Source organism: Giraffa tippelskirchi, chromosome 2, assembly GCF_054371585.1.
Source record: "Giraffa tippelskirchi isolate mGirTip1 chromosome 2, T2T-mGirTip1v1.2.pri, whole genome shotgun sequence".
Taxonomy (NCBI): domain Eukaryota; kingdom Metazoa; phylum Chordata; class Mammalia; order Artiodactyla; family Giraffidae; genus Giraffa; species Giraffa tippelskirchi.
This window is the reverse complement of record NC_137276.1, coordinates 176,155,012-176,174,574: the sequence shown is the minus strand read 5'-3', so window position 1 is coordinate 176,174,574 and position 19,563 is coordinate 176,155,012. Positions and strand designations below refer to the sequence as shown.

Below are 19,563 nucleotides of genomic sequence, written 5' to 3'. Positions count from 1 at the left end.
GGACGCATGCAGCAACATGGATGCAACATGGATGCATCCAATGCAACTAGAGATTATCATAGTAAATGAAGTACGTCAGAAAGAGAAAGACAGATACCATATGATACCACTTATATGTGAAATCTAAAATATGGCACAAATGGACCTAGTCATGAAACGGATTCATAGACACAGAGAACAGACTTGTGGTTGCCAAGTGCAGGGGATGGGCAGGGGGATGGAGGAGGTGAGTAGATGCAAGCTATTACATATAGTATATAAACAAGGCCCAACTGTATAGCACAGGAAACTATATTCAGTACCCTGAGACAAATCCTAATGGAAAAGAACACTAAAAGAATGTATATGTGTGTATAACTGAGTCACTTTGCTGTACAGCAGAAATTAGCACAACATTGTAAATCAACTATACTTCAATAAAAAATATATTTTAAAAAATGAACAAAAACTATTAATAACAGCTTTATACTTCAAATACTTAGGAATAAACTTTGAGAGATATGCAGGATCTTTCTGCAAAACATTTAACTACCTCATTAGGAGATAAAGACAAAAACTTAGCTAAATGAAGAAAGATAGCATGCCCTGGGTGAGAAGATTAACTATTATAAAGATATCGATTCTCAAGGTAATGTGCAAATTTAGAATCAGAAATGGAACTAAGTTAATAGGGTTTTATTCGGAAATTTATTTACCTAGTTAGACAAAATTTTCAAAGGTCTCTGCAAAGGATTAACAGAAGAAAGAAGGCACAGAGGTGTATAGTGACAGCCCAGCACTATCCAACAAAATTTCTGGAATAAAGCTTAAATGTTTATTAGCCACTTGTGGTTATTGAGCACTTGAAATGGGGTCTGACTGAGAAAATACACTTTTAATTTTATTTAATTTTAATTTAAATAGCCACATGTGGTTACCATATTGGATAGTGCAAGCTAGCCTAAACTATGTTGGGAATTCCCTGGTAGCTCAGTTGGTAAAGAATCTGCCTGCAATACAGGAGACCCTGGTTCGATCCCTGGGTCAGGAAGATCCCCTGGAGAAGGAAGTGGCAACCCATTCCAATATTCTTGCCTGGAAAATCCCATGGACAGAAGAGCCTGGCAGGCTATAGTCCATGGGGTCACAAGGGTCAGACACAACTTGGCGACTAAACTACATCTGACAACCTATGTTAGATAATCTATAAAACAATAACAACATGGTGAGGCACTGATTCAAAATTATGAATTAGTAAATCAGTATGAAGAGGCCAGAAATCTGACTATATATCATACATGTGCATAGTGTGTCTGTATTAAAAACAAGGTTTCAAAACCACAAGATAAGAAAGAGCTATATAGTAAATATTTCTGTTATCTCCTGCACTGCAGGCATTCTTTACCATCTGAGCCACCAGGGAAGCCCCGGATAATAAAGATTTCTGTTATAACTGAGTAGAAATTTGGAACAAAATTAAGGCCTGCTGCTGCTGCTGCTAAGTCGCTTCAGTCGTGTCCGACTCTGTGCGACCCCACAGACAGCAGCTCACCAGGCTCCGCCGTCACTGGGATTCTCCAGGCAAGAACACTGAAATTAAGGCCAAACCCCAACCAAATAAACTTCAGTATTTAGACAGCTAGCTAAAAATTGGTAATATGTGTCAAACCAATTATTGAGACAATTCTACGTCTAGTAATCTAATCATCTTAAATGCAAAAAGAAAAAAACCATGATATGTCTAAAGGTAGTCATTGTTGCAATTTTTTATAATAGTGGACAACTGAAGGACAAAGAAAACTCATTTCAACCAGAGAGTATTGTTTAGGTACATCCATGGATAGGAACTTTATAATCATTAAAATGAATGTTCTGAAAGAGATTTAATAAATTGAAAGTTAAAAGATTTTTAATTCCCCTCCCACCCACAATGGGGGTGGGGGTTGGAAGGGTCGGTAATACTACAAATCCAGCTTCCTGGCTACACAACAATTCCTCTGTGCGCTCAGTGCCCTCTTTGGACTCATCTACCGACCCAGGGACTTCGCTTCCTATATGCTGGGCATCTTCATCTGCAACCTGCTGCTCTACCTGGCCTTTTACATCATCATGAAGGTAAGAGTGGCTGCTGGCTGGGCGCCGCGGGCCCTCCTCAGGTGACCGGGTGATGCAGGAAGCCTGGCGGTATTTGCTTCTCACCCACAGCTTCGCAGCTCCGAGAAGATCCTCCTGATCCCGCTTTTCTGCATTGTCGCCACCGCTGTAGTGTGGGCTGCCGCCCTGTATTTTTTCTTCCAGAATCTCAGCAGCTGGGAGGTAAGAGAACAGTGTTTGTCTCCTGGACAATGTGCTCTCTCCATCTTGCTTTGCTGACCTTCCTAGCTCCTTCTCTTCACGGGCTTATTGCTGTTTATCTGTTTTATATTCTTTAATGTGAAAGCTTTTTTAAAAGGGGTTGGTTTTATATAAATATCCACACATAAATGCTCAATAAATGGCACGTCAATGGCTTCTTAAACACAAAGCCCTATCCCCACTGCCAATATGATCTTCACTGTGTGTTGTATTATGATTGTGATCCTGTTCCCAATGGATGCTTAATGTGTACAGAAAGCTTGATTAGTGTATCATCTCCACCTTATCATAATCATCATCCATAAACAGATACCCAGCTGCAGGTGTGTATAAATCCATTTCACAGATAGGAAAGCTGAGGCCTAGGAAACTGGTGATATATGTGAGGCATAGAACAGGGAGGAAGTCTTAGCTCCCCATCACCATAACCACCGCAATCAATATCAGAACATTTTTATCACCCCAGGAAAAATCCTACATCCATTAGCAGTCAGTCCCCATTTCTCCCTAACCCCTTAGCCTGAGGCAACCACTAATCTTTTGTCTCTATAGATCTACCCATCCTGGACATTTCATATAAATGGAATCATATGCAGTCTTTGAGTCTGCCTTCTCTGTGTAATGTTTCCTAGGTCCACCCATGTACAGATCACATCATGTCAGTATCAGTACATCATGTGTTTTTATTGCTGAATAATGGCTCAGACAGTAAAGATTCTACCTGCAATGTAGGAGACCATGGTTTGATCCCTGGGTCGAGAAAATCCTCTGGAGAAGGGAATGGCTACCCACTCCAGTATTCTTGCTTGGAGAATTCCATGGACAGAGGAACCTGGTGAGCTAAAGTCCATGGGGTCACAAATAGTCAGACACCACTGAGTGACTAACACTTTCACTTTTCATTCCACTGTATGAATATGCCTCATTTTAGCAGATGTTCAGTGGATGAACATTTGGGTTGTTTCCACTTTTTGGCTTTTATGAACACTGCTGCTATGAACATCTGTGGACACATTTTTGTGTGGACGTATGTTTTCTTGGAAGCTAATAATAATGTAGTGACCCAGGCATCTAGTAGCGACTGTAGGTTTCTGGATGCTCCGTCCCCTACGGAGTTGAACTGTGGGACTACATCCTGCCTCGCCTCCTTCCAGGGCACGCCAGCTGAGTCCCGGGAGAAGAACCGAGAGTGCATCCTGCTGGATTTCTTTGACGACCATGACATCTGGCACTTCCTCTCTGCTACTGCCCTGTTTTTCTCCTTCTTGGTGAGTTTATAAAAACTTTTCTTCTCTCTTTACATCTTGTATTCTTTTTTTTCTCTTCCCCCCTTACTTACATCCTCCTATTTTTAATTTCCAAGTCTTCATTATGATTCAATGTACGGATTGTTGTTTTTTTTTTAACATTGTATCCTCTAGTTAGATCTTCATTTTGTTCTTTTACTCTTCACTACTTTAAGACACAGTGCTAAAATAATTTTCCTTCAGTTGCACAATGCTTGGACTGCACTGATGATTAGAACTCACATGCCCAGCTCCCCCAGGAAGCGCTTTTGGTGGCACTCGCTACCATCTCAGCCACACTAGGTTATTCCTTCTTGTGTCATACTCACATTCCTCCCTCTCCTCCAGTCTCACTACATACCTTATTAATACAAACATTTTACAAGTTCCTGGAGTGGCTCAGGATAGCAGCCAGGCCTCCTGCTGCCTTTCAGTCTCTTTCAAATCTCTCCTGTAGTTCCTTTGTTTTTTGCCCACACACCTTCCCTGAAGCTGTGCATATTATAACAACCCAGGATGACAACTCCCAGCATACTTCCATCTTAATTTTGACTTTTCCAAAATAAAAGTATATGGTGCCTGCACACAAGCTCTTTTAACAAGTAATAAATAGGAGCCTCCTGGGTTCACTCCGACCCTTTACTTTAGTCTCAGCCAAGGAACCTCAAGAGCGGAGCGGGGCTGCCTCCTAGTGGCCAATTTGGGAAGTTTAACCAGTCTGTATAAACATCCTTCCTTAAGGCTTTCTTTAATCGTCACATTCTCTGGGGAGACAGAGATAATAAAAGTGGAGCTAAGAGTTCCCTCTACATCACAGAGAGAGTGATGGTAGAGGGAACTATAAATGGGGGGTGGGGGAACAATTCTTATAGCAATATTTTATTGCAACAAGGCTTTATTCCCTTTAGGTCCCCACCCAAATGTCCCCTTCTAAGTGGTAATGACGTCCCCAGCCACCCAAAAAATTTTTTTTACTTCATCCCATCCCATACTCCCTATATTCCCTCCACAGTTTAATTTTTATCCTTAGTACATACTGCTATCTAACATAGTAGCCTCTGTTCATGCATTTGCTTCATGTCTGAAGCCCTCTCTCAAATGTAAGCTCCGTCAGGTAGACATTTGTTTCTCTTTTATCCTAAGCTATATCACTAGCATCTACAATTGCACTTAATAGACCCTTGATAGATACTTGAATAAATGAATTGCAAAATTACAAGTGTCTATTAAGAGCACAGCACTGCAGAAGACATGAAAACAATTAAGTAAACTTGTGAGTCTTAGAAAACAGGGACTTATTGCAGCTGTGCATTCCTCTCATTTTTCTGCCCGTCTTGTTTCAGGTTTTGTTAACCCTAGATGACGACCTGGATTTGGTTCGGAGAGACCAGATTCCTGTCTTCTAAGCCTCCAGCATGAAGAGCCGGGGAGAGAGAACCACTGATCTTGGTGCTGTTTCATGAAAAACACAGGGACTGCAGCAAAGTCACCACTGCCAAACGCTCCACTCGCCCGCTGTTGGGTGAGCTCTGTACACATTCCCACAAGGAGGAGAGGAGCTAAGGGAGGCCCAACCTGCAAGAAAGGGAGGCAGACGAGAAGCTGCAGCTGTGGACAGAGATGAGACCTCCAGAGTCAGAAACACCCACCCTTCCCTTTTGTTGCAACTCTGAGCTAGACATGGGCAAGCTGCATCGAAGTCGACCACCTTGGGACTCCTCCTACTCTCACCTGAGACTCGCCAGCCATGGCAGAACCATGCTACACTCTGTCCTCCCCCTGCCTCCCTCCCCAGAGAGGCCAGCAGCCCAGATTTCCTGCCCAGAAACTCCAGGCTGGCCCCCTATGCACCTCTGTAACATCCACTGCTCTAGATATCCCCAAACACCAGCCTCCTCCTCCAAGGTCCTGGGATGATGTGATTCCCTAAAGTCTGGTAGAGGGGTGGCTCCAAGGCCCTGCCCAACTGGGATAGATGTTCTGTAGCTCCAGCTGGTCACCTCTGCTGCAGGAATGCTGTACACTTCCCTTAGGTTCCCGGCAGCATTAGGAAGACTCCAGGTTGTCACACACTCTTGGCGGGTAACTGTCTCTGGGACCAAGGCATGGGTGCTTCCCTGTTTCCTGAGTCTTCATCCCAGCGTTGTGTGTTGACCCCATGACTCAGGCTCTACCTTCTTGGGAAGGCCCTGTTTCTCCACAGATCAGCTCCAAGGTAGAAGGGGAAATGGGAAACTCTTCCACCATCAGGAGGAGCAAGAGGAATGCCCGACAGCACTAGGAGGCTGCTGACATCAGCCTCAGGCCAACGGGCCTCACACAAAAGACTTGGGTTCCTGGCACAGATTTAGCAAAGGCAAAAGTATCTCCAACTCAAATAGCTCCATCCTGTGCCCACACAACCCTTGGGGAAGACATGAGTGTTCTCATCAGGGTCACTGCTCTCGGGTTCCTGTGCCTCGGGACCATGACCCTCTTCCGCTGCTTCATGCAGATCAGGGCTCCAGACTTTCCCCCGAGGTTCTCTGGAGGCCACTCTCAGGGTGAGCCCATCTCCCTCCTCCCCTCCAGCTGCAGAGAGCTCAGCCATTTGGGGTTGTCCCTCGGATTCACATTCTCTCCCCAGGACAGTGTTGAAAAGCTCAGCACCCCCCACCCTCACTCTCACGCTGGTGGCTGCTCTGCCCCCAGGAAGTCCCATTTTGACCAAACTCCCTTGTTACCTGGGCTAGGATGCCATCATAACTTGTACATGCAAACACATGCACAAAGGTATGTCTGCCTGTGAAACCGAAGTTACTTTCTCACCTCTGCTTTCCTGATCTTTCGTGAGAGAAATGGATCAGCCACCCCTTTTAAAATATATTATTCTTTCTCTCTAAAATAGTGTTCAAAACACATTTTGGAAGTTTAAATAGCAAACTTCCCCTAATTTTAAGAACACAGAGATGCTTTCAATGAAGCATTGTGACCTTTTTTTTCTAAAATACTCCCAAATTTGTAATTGGTCTTCTGTTATTCTTTATTTCTTAAAAATTGTTGGCTTCCATAGGCCACATGCGGCTTCCCAGATGGCGCTAGTGGTAAAGAACCACCTGCCAGTGCAGGAGACACAAGAGACATGGGTTCGATCCCTGGGTCTGGAAGATCCCTTAGAGGAGGGCATGGCAACCTACTTATTTTCTTGCCTGGAAAATCCCATGCACAGAGGAACCCGGCATGCTGCAGTCCATGGAGTTGCAAAGAGTTGGACATGACTGAGCTACTGAACTGAACACATAGGCCATATGAAGGCCACCTAGGAGATGGTTCTATTAATCTAACATCTAAAACAAATTTCAAACCTGTTTAACTTTGCTGAGTTGACCTAATTCTTTTATTTTTTAATGCACTAAAGGATTTCATATCCAAAAAAGGTGGGGGCGGGATGTGAACAACAAAGTTTCTTCAAGCACCCCTGTGGCCTAAAGTGAATAAATTGTAGGACACTTAACCTGTTTGGTAGCTTGTCTGGGAAATATGTCCATGGAGATGGAGAGGGGGCCCTGTAGAAATGGATAGATTATGCTGCTGTATTCTTCAGCATTGTTTTCTGACAGTGTCTGCCTAGTGCTATAAACTCACATACTGTGGTTCAGTTATGTTCTCTGCAGCAGGACTGAAAACCCAGACCAAGCCTACTCCTATAAATATCAATTCTAAATGTATTTGTTGTTAGTTCTTTCTGTAGTGCTGATTTGTGCAGTGGTAGGAAGATATAAGAAAGGCATTTGACTGTGTCTGTTGGGTTGACAGGAACTCAGGGTAGAGGGGTGGACAGAGCTATTCATAGTGGTCCCTCGTCCACGCTTAGCACAGGCCGGTGCAAATTCTGTGCTCATGGACTTCTCTCTTTCCATGAGGGGAAGGCAACTCTGAGTTCAACAGGAGGGTAACGGGAGACAGCCAGCCCGTGAGGAGGATCTTGGCAGAGGCACAGGGTAACGAGAGCAGTTCACTTGGAGGGCAGAGACGTGGCAGCCAGAGGAGCAAAACGGCACATAAGGAACAGCCTCTTCACACCTCTGACAAAGGCTGGAGGCAGCCCCAGCTGTTAGCACTGGGTGGTAGAGGGATCAGCCTGGTTTTATTTTAGCAGTAGCAGTAGCCAGTGGAAAACCCGAGTCTATCTGGGGAAGGGACTTTCCATGGCTGGGATGGAGTCATCACCTGGGGCAATGACAGTGGCAGCTGCTTCTTCTGTGGCTCCAGGCAGCCCCCAGAATGGTCCGTGGGGTCACAAATGTATGTGTCAGGGGAACAATAACACCCAAATGTTTCTCCTCCTGGAAGATAGTCTGTCTAAAACTTGGGGAAAGGGGGAAAACAAAGATAAACATTCTTCATAGAAGGACCAGTTGGGTCTCGGAAAAATTCTTGAGTCAGACTTTAGTCCAGATATGTTCACCTGCTTGCTGTGTGACCTTGTGCAAAGTGCTGGAACTCTCTGGTCTTCACCTGCCACATCTACCTGACACTCCATGGAGCTGTGCAGAGCAGAAGGAGCAGTGCCTGCAAAGAGAAGATCCTCACCCGCACCTCTCGAATCCTGCAGGGTGGCAGCTTCCCCTCCTTGGCTGGCATCTCTCACGCATGGGGGCCCTTCACTGAAACCAGCTGTGCTGTCTTCTATCCTCAGTCCCAGGAGGCCCTGAAGGGGCTGGGAGGCCTCTCCACCTCCAGAGGAACTGTCCAGAGTTAACAAACATCCCCCTCCCCTCCTTGTCCTTTTAAAGCTGCATTTCACTGTCTCCGGCCCTTAAGACTGCAACACAGATGAAAAATCACTATCAAAGCTAGGGCCAAGTGGAAAGTCTGGCTGTGCACAAAGTCACACCTCATTACTGCCAGCTCTGCCCTGGGAATCTCAGAGAAAACCTAGACTTTCTCCTCTCCCCAGCAGTTACTGCTACCATGGTCCAGGGGATGCCCTGTGCAAACGTTTCCCCCGACCCTCCCCACCCTTATCTGTAGATAAAGCCAGGATATTCAGCCTGCAGGTGACAAAACCGGTCCCAGAGGAGGCCTGGGAGCGTCTCCTGGTGAAACTAACGAAGATCATTATGAGTAAAGATAGAACTGGCATCTACCCGAAGTCAGGTAAAGCCCTTGTTTACCATAATTTTGCCCAGCTTACAGTCTTTTTTTGGCTTTGTTTTTTAATGCTGTTTGGTGGTGTTACGGAACCAGGTCCATTTTACCTGATGTACAGCAACCAAAACGCCGAGACGCTGAGGTTCACAGCAAAGACAGGGTTTATCCACATGGCAGCCGCGCAAGTAGACGGCAGAACAAACTTCAGATCCTCCTCCTTGAAGGCACGTGGCGGGGTATATCTGGGATGAGGTATAAAGAAGCCGGAAGCACGGTGGGCTGGGGCGCAGGGAGCATGGCGAGACGGGAATAGGTGATGGGGAAAAGGTGTGTCAACATCTTTCCTGCAGACGTAACTAGGCTACGGGCCTCTGCACGTTCCAAAGAGCACAGGTAGACACCCCCACATGCCCAGTTGGAGGGTCAGTGGTCCCACCTAGTTTCAGCCAGTTCAGCTGAGCTAGATGCCATGGACTCCAGGTTCCTGGAAAACATCTCAGGCAAACAGGTTACTTATTGTCTGGGCCACATGCAGCTTGGAGGACATGGGAGTCTTAAAACAACCTTGATTAGGGAATGCAGGGGAAATGGATTTGACTAATTACCAACAGTTTCAGTGGGAACAAGATATATTTGTGTGGCTAAGTTCAAATGTCTCCTCGATATTAAGGCACCATCATCAATAAGGTTAATCACCTGCTAAATCTCAGGCTTTAACACACATGAATTCAAATAAGCTTGGTTAGGGTGGTGGATCAGCCTTCGCCAGTTAGTTTCTAAAAGGCGGTAGTAAGGGAACTCTTCCCTCTTTCTGACTATGTGTAGATTAGAAGTTTTCATGATTTCCCCTGAACTAAAAACTTTAACTCTTTGATTTTTCCTACCTCTTTTTCATTGCCTTGAAGTCTCTGTCATCTAAGGCTTATCCATTTCACTGGAGATGAAAAATAGCTAACCACAATATAATAGCTTTGAAGTCATATCACATTAAAGCTATGCTAATGTCTGGGTGTCCCATTTCTTATCCCAGCATTATAGTTATGACTCAGAAGACAAGAAATTTAAACACTGCAATATTTTCAAGTCAGAACATACAATCCCATTGTGGCTGGTTCCTGGGCCCCTAATTTCCTCTGACTCTTTACATTCTTTGTGAATTAGAGCTTTTAAATCCTTTAAAGAGAAGATTATCCAAATTAACTCAAAAGCCCTCCCCATTAGGGTGCTCTAATGTTGCCACCACAGAAAAAAAAGTTGATTTGTGTTTCATGATTTTTATTGTGTTCCTTATCTGGGCCTTTCACAAAGTTCAGTACCGGGATCTAGGCAGGCCTCTTCAAGGAACAGAACAAATTCAGGCCTGAGGTTCACCCTGGTTCTCTCTCAGTGTGGGATACCTTGTAAAGTCACTTGCTTCTTAGGGCATCCATTTCCCCTTTATCTTCTTCTCACCGCTTCTCTGTTCACTTATATAGAATCAGAAACACCGCTTCAGTCAAAAGTCAATCAAGAAATATCTGGGCCAAGCGCTGTGAGGAACCAAGCACAGCAATGAATTAAACACAGTCTCTTCCATCATGGATCTATGTTCCAAAAGAGGAGATATGCATGAGACAAATAGTTTGTTCATTGTAAGTAGGCAAAGAGCTCCAAGAAGAGAATGGCCTAATGCAGACCCAAAGAGAGTCCAAATATGTATCAGCAATATTTACTTCCAGATGTGTAGTCCCTAAACTACTGATACAACTCTCAAAACCAAATTCCTAGAAAAAAATATTTGCTAGGTTTCCAGGAGGACCTCTGCAGGGAGGTGTAGGTTCTCGCCATCTGTGGTTGCCAATTCTACCACACAATCAAGCAGAGAAATAGAATAATCGGAGGCACTCTGCTCAGTGTCAGAGAGAAGGTGCTATTAATAGTTCCCAGGAACGTACAACTTTGAAGACATTAGCTTATTGCTAATATTGCGTCAACTATGTCAGAATTTCAAATTAACTAGGTGCATGAAGAATTAAGGAGAAGGAAAGCTGAGATGAGGCAAGAATAAGCAAACATAAACCTGAGAGACCGAATTGAGATTCGATCAAAGGTCTGGTTCAAGCAGAAGTGTTTTCTGGGAAGCTTAAAAGGGAAGGGACCAATGAGATTTCAGCCTGACCCATCCCTAAGAAACTATAAATGGCATTAAACAAAAGGGTAAATTGAGACTTGATTGGGACACAGAGGGGAAGATAGCTGATTCTTTGAGTAACGAAAGTTGAAGAGTAAACTAAAAGGGAAAGAAAGTCGTTTACCTTCCGAGAAGCACTGGGCAGTAGTGTTGGCACACACATGATGGGGAGAGCCTATGGAATGTTGTTTTGAGAGAACTCTGTAAAAATGGTCAGAGAGGGGGACTGAGCCAAAGGAGGATGGATATACTTTTGATGTGGTCCAGTTGTGAGTTTGGTTTTGTTTTCAGGAAGACTGAAAGCAAAATGAAAGAGCCCCTTAGGCTCCTCTGAGCTGAGGCTGCCGAGCTGGGCAGTACTTGAAAATGTCAATTTGGACTCACAGGAAGGTTGCACTGTTGGGCTCTCACAACCTGCCTGTCATACCCAGAGGAGGAGAAAAGTGAGTCCTCTCCAGTGAAAGGGAAGAATCAGAAAAATAAGACAAATATTTGAAGCAACAACCTCAGTTTTTCATAAGAAAAACAAAAGTCACAGTTTTAATCCCAGCAGAGGACAGAGACTGTTAAGAGAGATGACTGAGGTGGGGATCATTTTAATTCATCCTTGAGGAAACAAAAACAGCTCCATCTCCCTAATTCTTAGGAATTGCAAAAACCCCACCCTGCTGGAGGACAAGCATGGGACTGAGGTCTGAGGTTTGCCCTTTTAGTGGGATCTTGTTATTGGAAACTATTACCCTCAATTTTCATCTCCAACCTCTACAAGATTAACGTTGGCAGAACTGATTATTAAAACAGAAAACTTGACATTGTGCCAAAGGTTTACATACATTCTATACATTAATCCTGAAACACTTACCACCACTAACTCCATGAAGTTTGCATTATTACTATTATCCCCATTTCCCAGATGGAGAAAACTGAAACATAGAAATAAGTGGTTTATGTAACAAGAACAGAGACAGGCAAGATAGATTGTATTGTAGCTTTTATTTGTGTCTGTATATGCAAAACACAGCCTGGAATTGTATAACCCCTGAACATATTAACAAAAAGAGAAAGTTTTTCCGAAATTTAGATGTTTGTTATATAAACCTGAGTGACATTGAACACACTGTGCTTTAGAAAAGCCAACCAAAATAAATCTGCGGCTTTGAATCATCTGGGCTCCCTAAACTGGACTCTTGCTTCAGTTTCTAAGCTTGTACAGTTAAGAACCAAAGCCCTTCTTATACATTCACTGACTACATTTGGCAAAGCCCTGAAGACCCAAAGATTTTCATTTTAAATTAAAATATACGTAGCCTAAGCTGTCAGGTCTCTACTGGGAGCCTGTTGGTTCAGAAACAAAATTAAGAGTGAAGGGAAATTACAAGAATACAGTGGTCTTTTTAACTTCCTAAAACACATTCAAAAACTCTAAATACTGTCAAGAGTCAAAAAATCTTTCAAAGTTGCCTCTGAAACTGATCTATGCTGGTCCAGTAGACCAACCAGAATCTACGACTGCCATCAGCAAAGACTGCTGAACTGTCTTTGCTCCTGGTGGCTGGGAGTGGTGGCGGTGTTCAGTCGGTCAGTCGTGCCCAACTCTTTGCGACCCCACGAACTGCAGCATGCCAGGGTTCCCTGTCCTTCACCATCTCCCGGAATTTGCTCAAACTCATGTCCGTTGAGTCAGCAAAGCCAACCATTTCATCCTCTTTCGTCCTCTTCTCCTCCTGCCTTCAATCTTTCCCAGCATCAGGGTCTTTTCCAGTGAGTTGGCTCTTCACATCAGGTGGCCAAAATATTGGAGCTTCAGTTTCAGCTTCAGCATCAGTCCTTCCAATGAATATTCAGGGTTGATTTCCTTTAGGATTGACTGGTTTGATCTCCTTGCTGTCCAAGGGACTTTCAAGAGGCTTCTCCAGCACCATTGTTTGAAAGCATCAATTCTTTGGCATTCAACCTTCTTTATGGTCCAACTCTCAAATCTGTACATGACTACTGGAAAAACCATATGGACCTTTGTCAGCAGAGTGATGTCTCTGCTTTTTAATATGTCATCTAGGTTTGTCACAGGTTTTCTTCCAAGGAGCAAGTATCTTTTAATTTTGTGGCTTTTTAATGACGGGAATGGTGTCATTTCACCAAAGTAAGGCAGTGGAATTAGACTGCATTGAATTGGGAAATCATAATTCTTCAATTTGGGGTACAATGATAATGAAGACAAAGGCTTCTAAATTTGTCCAGGAGTAAGACCAAAACAAACAAACAAACAAACAAACCCCCCAAAAGCAATATGACTTGTTTGAAACACTGACATACTAACCAATTTTCTTCTCCCATACTATATGCTATCTCTTGGGCTTTAAAAACATAATAATGGGAATTTGCACATTTGCCAGCCAGCAGCACTTTTTTAATGGGGTTTAACCAAGCTGAATAATGAGTTCCCAGAAGGAAAGTTCCCTGAAGCAGTAAGTTCTCCACCACTACTATTAGGCTTCAGTCTCTTTCCAAACCTGTGATAAAGCAATGTAAGAAAACACCACCCAGACCAGACCTATACAGCACACACTTAGTTAAAAACTGGATTTTTGTGTCATCCCCAAATCTGTAGTTTATGCGGTTACTTGAAAAATAAAGTGGCACATTTATATTAGATAACCAACCTACCTAACTTCTGAACTTATGCAGGCAGGAAATTAGCATTATCTCTTTAATTTCTCACAGGGAAAAGGAAAGGTCAAAGCAGATGTTGAGATTGACCAACATAAATGGATGCTGAATTTTATCAGCTGTTCGAGTTATGATATTTTATCTCTTTTATCCTGTTAATACAACAAACTGTATAAATTGACTTTAAAATGTTAAAACAACTTTGCACTCCTGAAAAATAAACCCCATTTGGTCATGATGTGCTATTCTTTTCTTGTATCAGTAGATTCGATTTGACATTTTCTTTAGAATTTTTACACCTATGTTTATTAGGGATATTGAGCTATAATTTTCTTTTATTATAATGTTACGACAGACTTGGTATCAATTTGGTTATGTTAACTTCGTAAAAGAGGTTTGAAAATAATCCCTCCTTCTCATGAATTTGGGTAGATTGGTGTTACTTCTTCCTTTAATATTTAGAGAAATTGCCCACTAAAATCTGCTGGGCTTGAGGTATTTTTTGTGGGAATACCTTTAAAAAAAAACAAAACAGCTGTCAAGATGTAATTCAGACATGATAGAATTCCCCCATTTAAAGTGTATGATTCAACAGTTTTTAGTGCATTCACAGAGTTGGGCAATCATCACCAAAATTTTAGAACACTTTCATCACCCCCAACAAAACTCCATGGACATTAGCAGTCACTTCTCACTTTCTCCCAAACTCCCCAACCCTGGGCAACCACAAAGCCACTTTCTGTTTCTTCAGATTTGCCTATTCTGGACATTTCATAGAAACGGAATTATATAATATATGGTATGAAGCTTTTTTACTTACAGATTTAATTTGGCTGATGGGTATAGGTGTTAAAGATTTTGTTTCTTCTTGCGTTCATTTTGGTAAATTGTATTTTTCAAGAATTGTGTCCATTTCATCTAAGTTGCCAGTAATGTTGTCATAAAGTTGTAAATAATGTTTTATGATTTTAATTTTTGTATGCTCTTTTGTGAAGTCCCCTTTTCCATTCATTTTATTGGCAATTTATATTTTCTTTCTTTTTTTTTTCTCCTGATCAGTCTTTCTAGGAGCTCTTTTGTTTGCTTTTTAATCTTTTCCAAAAACCAGCTTTTGGGTTTTCTGATTTTCTCTGTCATGCATCTGCCTTTTCTTCTGCTTATTGGTCACATTTTTTGTATTGGAGACTGTATATATTTCCTGGATATTGTACATAAATGAACTGCAGAGATTGAAGTTGTGTTATTTTTCACCAGAAAGGGATCACACTTTTCTTCTGTTAGACAGAGTTGAGCTGAGTGAGAGCTCAGATGCAGCTGTAGTTAGATGCAGTGAGATACAGTTCTCTTCTGGTTTTCAACATCTTGATGGTGAGACTGCTTCATCTAGCAGGAATTTGTCTCCTAAGTTTCATAAAACTGTGGGAACTTTCACACTGCCTTTTCAACCCATACTCATCCTATGTCCCCAGGGGAAAAAAGAGAGCCTAGAGATCTCATCTCACAGTAGGGAGGAATTTTTCTCTCTGGAGTTTTGTTCAGATCTATGTATACAGTCAAAGGAATTTTGTCCTTTTTATTGATGGGTTTTAGTATCTTTTAAAACACAATTTTTCTAACAACAATGTTCTGTTGTATATTCAATATCCTGTAATAAACCATAATGGAAAAAATATGGAAAAGAATATATACACACACACATATATACATACATACATATATATATATATATATATATATACACACACACACACACACACAAACACAATATAACTGAGTCACTTTGATGCATGGTGGTAATTAACACAGCATTATAATTCAACTGGATTTCAATAAAAAATACATTTAAAAAATAATTTTTCTAATTTATCTCTTTGTTCTAGTTGGTGCAGTGGGATTGTGGACCTGCCACTTGCTGTTAAATTTTACCTAAAAGTGAAAATCCCCTGGATAGCTTTTTAAAGAAATTTAAGTCACTAAAATCATCTTCCTTCAAACATCGAACTAGACTGGAAAGCTAACAAAATGTTACAGTATATAGCTATTATAACCTGTACATTCATTTTAGGGAGATTGAATTTATGCCTAGCGGTTGCACTATTATGGGTTGTATACACTTTATGGCTTATTAGGGCTCCTTGTATAATCAAAATGTGTGATTCATCTATGACCTGAAATGAGTAACAGTGGGCAACAGCAGAAAAAATGCTAAACCCTTGATCGTCAGAATACTGAGCTTTAACCTGAATTTGCAAAAAGCTCGACCAGGAAACACTGTGAGCACTAGTTTTCTGGAGGACATGTGGGATGTGCACTAAGGTCCTTACTTTACCTGTTTTAATATTGGCTATGTTTTATTCACTCCTAAGACAAACATGTCAGGTGTGAGATGAACACCTGGGTATCTGCTCTCCAATCCAATAAACTCTACCGATGCTCTACAAGTACCTCTCTCAACACTCTCCTCCTCCCTCCTTTCCTAGGAAGGATTCATCACTGTGAACTTTAGGTTTATCATTTCTTGAATTTATAATTTTTACCACATCTGTAGGCTATCCCCAAAGAACAAACTGTTTGATTTATAGGCATTTAAACTTTACATAGTTTTATACTGTGCAAGTTCCTCAGTGATCTGTTTTTTTCCCCTCAAACTTCATGCTTGTGAGATGTGACAAGTTGATGTGGGTAGTGGTAATGAAACACCTAATTCTTATCCCAAAGTGATTTTGTGCTTGTTTCCGACACTATAAATATACAAGGAGGAGAATTTAAATAAATCATCTCTCAGTTCTCTCCAGACCTGAAATTCTAATCCTACTTTTCACAATAAGTATAGAGGTGTACAGTTTACTGCAAAAATACAGCACTGATCGTAATTATGATTTGAGGTTGATTCTTTCATCAGAAATACAATCCCCATGGGCAATGTGTCATGATCTCATTTTCGGACATTCTGGCAAAATTTCAAGATTACTCGAATACAAAACTTCAGTACGCAAGACAAATCATTTTAATACCAGGTTTGAAGTGGTACATGCAATGATCAGAAGAGACAGAATTCACAATGCAAAAATGCAAAGTTTATTTTCTTAAATAAAATACTATATTCATATCTATACAAATAATTATTACAACCATTAAAATGTTACATTTACCAATAAAAATTTCAAAACTTTAAACAAGAGCATGGTTCAGAATATTCACACCCTAATACAATGCATTTGTAAAAAGATGTCAAAATAAACAGGACCTGTTCTTATTTACAACTGTAGGACAATCCTGGCCATATTATACATATCTGCTCTGAATTCATTACAAAACAAATTAGTTCCCATTAGAATTATAAACCAGGTGATTTACAGTAATAGGACACAGTGCACAGCAGACATTGCTGGCATGGGGATAGATACAAGTATTACATATACTGAAAGCACTACAGTTAGATTTTTTCTGGTGACTGCCCTACAGTAAGCTTCTCACCCAGTGTATCTATAAATAATGTGTGAAGGTAACTATGTTCTCAGATTTTTCCACCCACTTTTACTGAAGTGAATATATACGTGTATATATGTGTGTGTGTATATATATATGTATCTCCTGTTGAAAGTGGAAGCAAATCTTTTCTTCACAGTAACACAACTGCAGCATTTGAAGCAACACTGTCTGGTCCCTTTCTTTTGGAAGATCAACAGTTCAATTCCCCCTAAAAGTTACCAATATAGTCAAGTCCAGTGCCTCAGTGACCTTACAGATAAAAAACGGTTTTAAGACTTACGAGGTGGGGAATAGAGATCTAGAAAAGTGAAGAGGGGATTGACATGGAGTAAACTTTAAGTTCCTATGACACAGTATGGTGTATACCTGTACATAACAATTGAGGAAAAAGAAATTCATGATCATTTTTTTAAATGTCAAACTACAAATGGAGACTTATCTTCTATGTCTCATGAAATACCTAGTGACAGATTATGCAATCATCCAAAATAACACCACTTTCAATATTATCCCCAATATTTTCAATCCAGGTAGGCTCATGTTTATGAAGCATCTGAACACATGCGTGCACCAGAAAAAGACTACAGTTGACAAGGTTTGTGCAAATCTAGAAATAAGAATATTGAATGGCCACCACATACAAGCTCTGAGTTTAAAAGGAGTCTTGTATCTAACTAGTAAATTTTTTTTTTTTATAAGATCAGCATTAAAGATGGCTCAGAGAATGATAAGGCAACAGTGAGAAACGTCAGCTGTATTTGTCATCTAGGTGTTTGATTACACAGCATGTACCAGGCTGGTCCTTTGCCATAACAGAGGAGTGGGTGAGCGGTATGTTCCAATGGCTGGTCCTAGGACCAGAGGCACAGCTGCAGGTAAAGTGCAGTTTCCAGGTAGAGGCATGTGGGCACAACCAGAAATTCTGTGTCTAAGAAGGTCCTCAACACTTCTTCCCAGAACACCTCAGTCTGAACTTGATGACCCCCACAGACTCTAGTAGAAACACTCTTAGGCTCACACAGAAGTGTAGAATATAGGGAGAATATGATTAAGTAATAAAGGACCCTTTCCTGTTGAACTCACAGGGGAAGGAGAAATGGTTTCAGTCAGCCAAAAAGTTATCAGAGAAGAAACTAATTTCTAGCCTTTAATTTGCATAAGTGTATCAAAAATCATCACTTACTATTATTGCCCTCTGGAAGTACACAGCCATAGGTGATCAACAAAGGCAAATTTAGAGAGAACAGAATTAGAACAATGACTGCCAGGTTCCTAAGGATATCAACCCAAAGCCATCTGATTTTGGTACTACCTTTGCCCTTTCTTTACTCCTCTATGGGGGAAAAAAACAAGCTCTCCAAAACAAGGAACAAAATTATATGGCACATTAAGTATTTTCAGCCAATCTTGAATTACTTTTGTTTTGAGGAATTCTCTTTGCCCCTTAATAGAATACAGTGATTTCCAAAGCTAGGTCTTTGGGAATCATGGATTTGGGAGTATGAGTCCCTATTATGCACTGATCCAATGATGCTGGTCTCAATAAATGTTTCAAGGCAGAGGAGTAATCACTGATCCAATGATGCTGGTCTCAATAAATGTTTCAAGGCAGAGGAGTAATCATTCTGCTAAGGAATGACTGGGTTCCCTGCCACTTGTTTGACATGGAGCAGACAGAAGAAAATAAGAGCCTAGGTACTTTGCATCAAAGGAAGGATACAGCTAAGAAGAGTCTTAACCTTTTCTCAAGTTCTAAAAACATCACTCCCATTAAAATGTATTTCCACACTTTTTTGGAGTATAAATCTCAGCCTCTCTGTGAAATGGCTAATGTTAGAAGGCAAGAGCAGGGCAAATGAATTATCTTTAAAATATTTAAATAATTTGTATATTAAGAAGGCTAATTTTAAAAAGTCAATCCTCATTGCAGTTCACCCTGAAATGTGACTGAAAATCACTGAAAAAGAAGATTTCCTCCTCATTTTTCTCTTTCCACAGTTCTGACACATTAAATTTTATAAAGCATGATCACTCCGGAATGCGCACTCTTTACTTAGAAAAAGGGTACCATTGCTGGAACACCCCAAAGGTCTTAACATAAAAACAAAAACAAACTTCCTGGAATAGTATAAAATATCTCAAAACAACTTGTATGTACCAAAAAAAGAAATGACATCAAAGTTGATTTCTTTTATCCATGATTGACACATTAGAAATTTTTGCATGATAAGAAATATGAAATTTTTTACCCTATCAGAAGTTGCTGTGTTAAATGTTTAGAGGAATCAACATCTTTCTGAAATTGATTCCAGGTGATCAATAACACTAGGACAGAAATTATTTAATCAATGATTCACATATGCTTCATACATGTTTGTGTATTTCTAGAAATTACAAATTTATCTGTAGAAATGATTTTACATTTTGTAGACATATATTAGCAAGCCATGAAAAATATTAAATTTACTATAACCAAAACCG

General features: G+C 41.1%; 1 protein-coding gene across 10 annotated transcripts in view; it reads left to right on the top strand.

Annotated features, from left to right (window-relative positions):
* The window catches only part of SIDT1 (SID1 transmembrane family member 1), a 98,254-nt gene extending 91,633 nt beyond the window's left edge, over positions 1 to 6,621 (top strand). For 7 of the 10 annotated variants that reach the window (XM_081572116.1, XM_081572120.1, XM_081572119.1 and 4 more), the window contains 4 exons: positions 1,989 to 2,094; positions 2,185 to 2,295; positions 3,489 to 3,602; positions 4,964 to 6,621. In XM_081572116.1, the coding sequence (XP_081428242.1) occupies positions 1,989 to 2,094; positions 2,185 to 2,295; positions 3,489 to 3,602; positions 4,964 to 5,026 (394 nt within the window). In that variant the 3' untranslated portion in view covers positions 5,027 to 6,621. The remainder of the gene's footprint in view (positions 1 to 1,988; positions 2,095 to 2,184; positions 2,296 to 3,488; positions 3,603 to 4,963) is intronic. The other 3 variants (XM_081572123.1, XM_081572122.1, XM_081572121.1) reach the window with 1 other exon arrangement.
* The last annotated feature ends 12,942 nt before the right edge of the window (positions 6,622 to 19,563 follow it).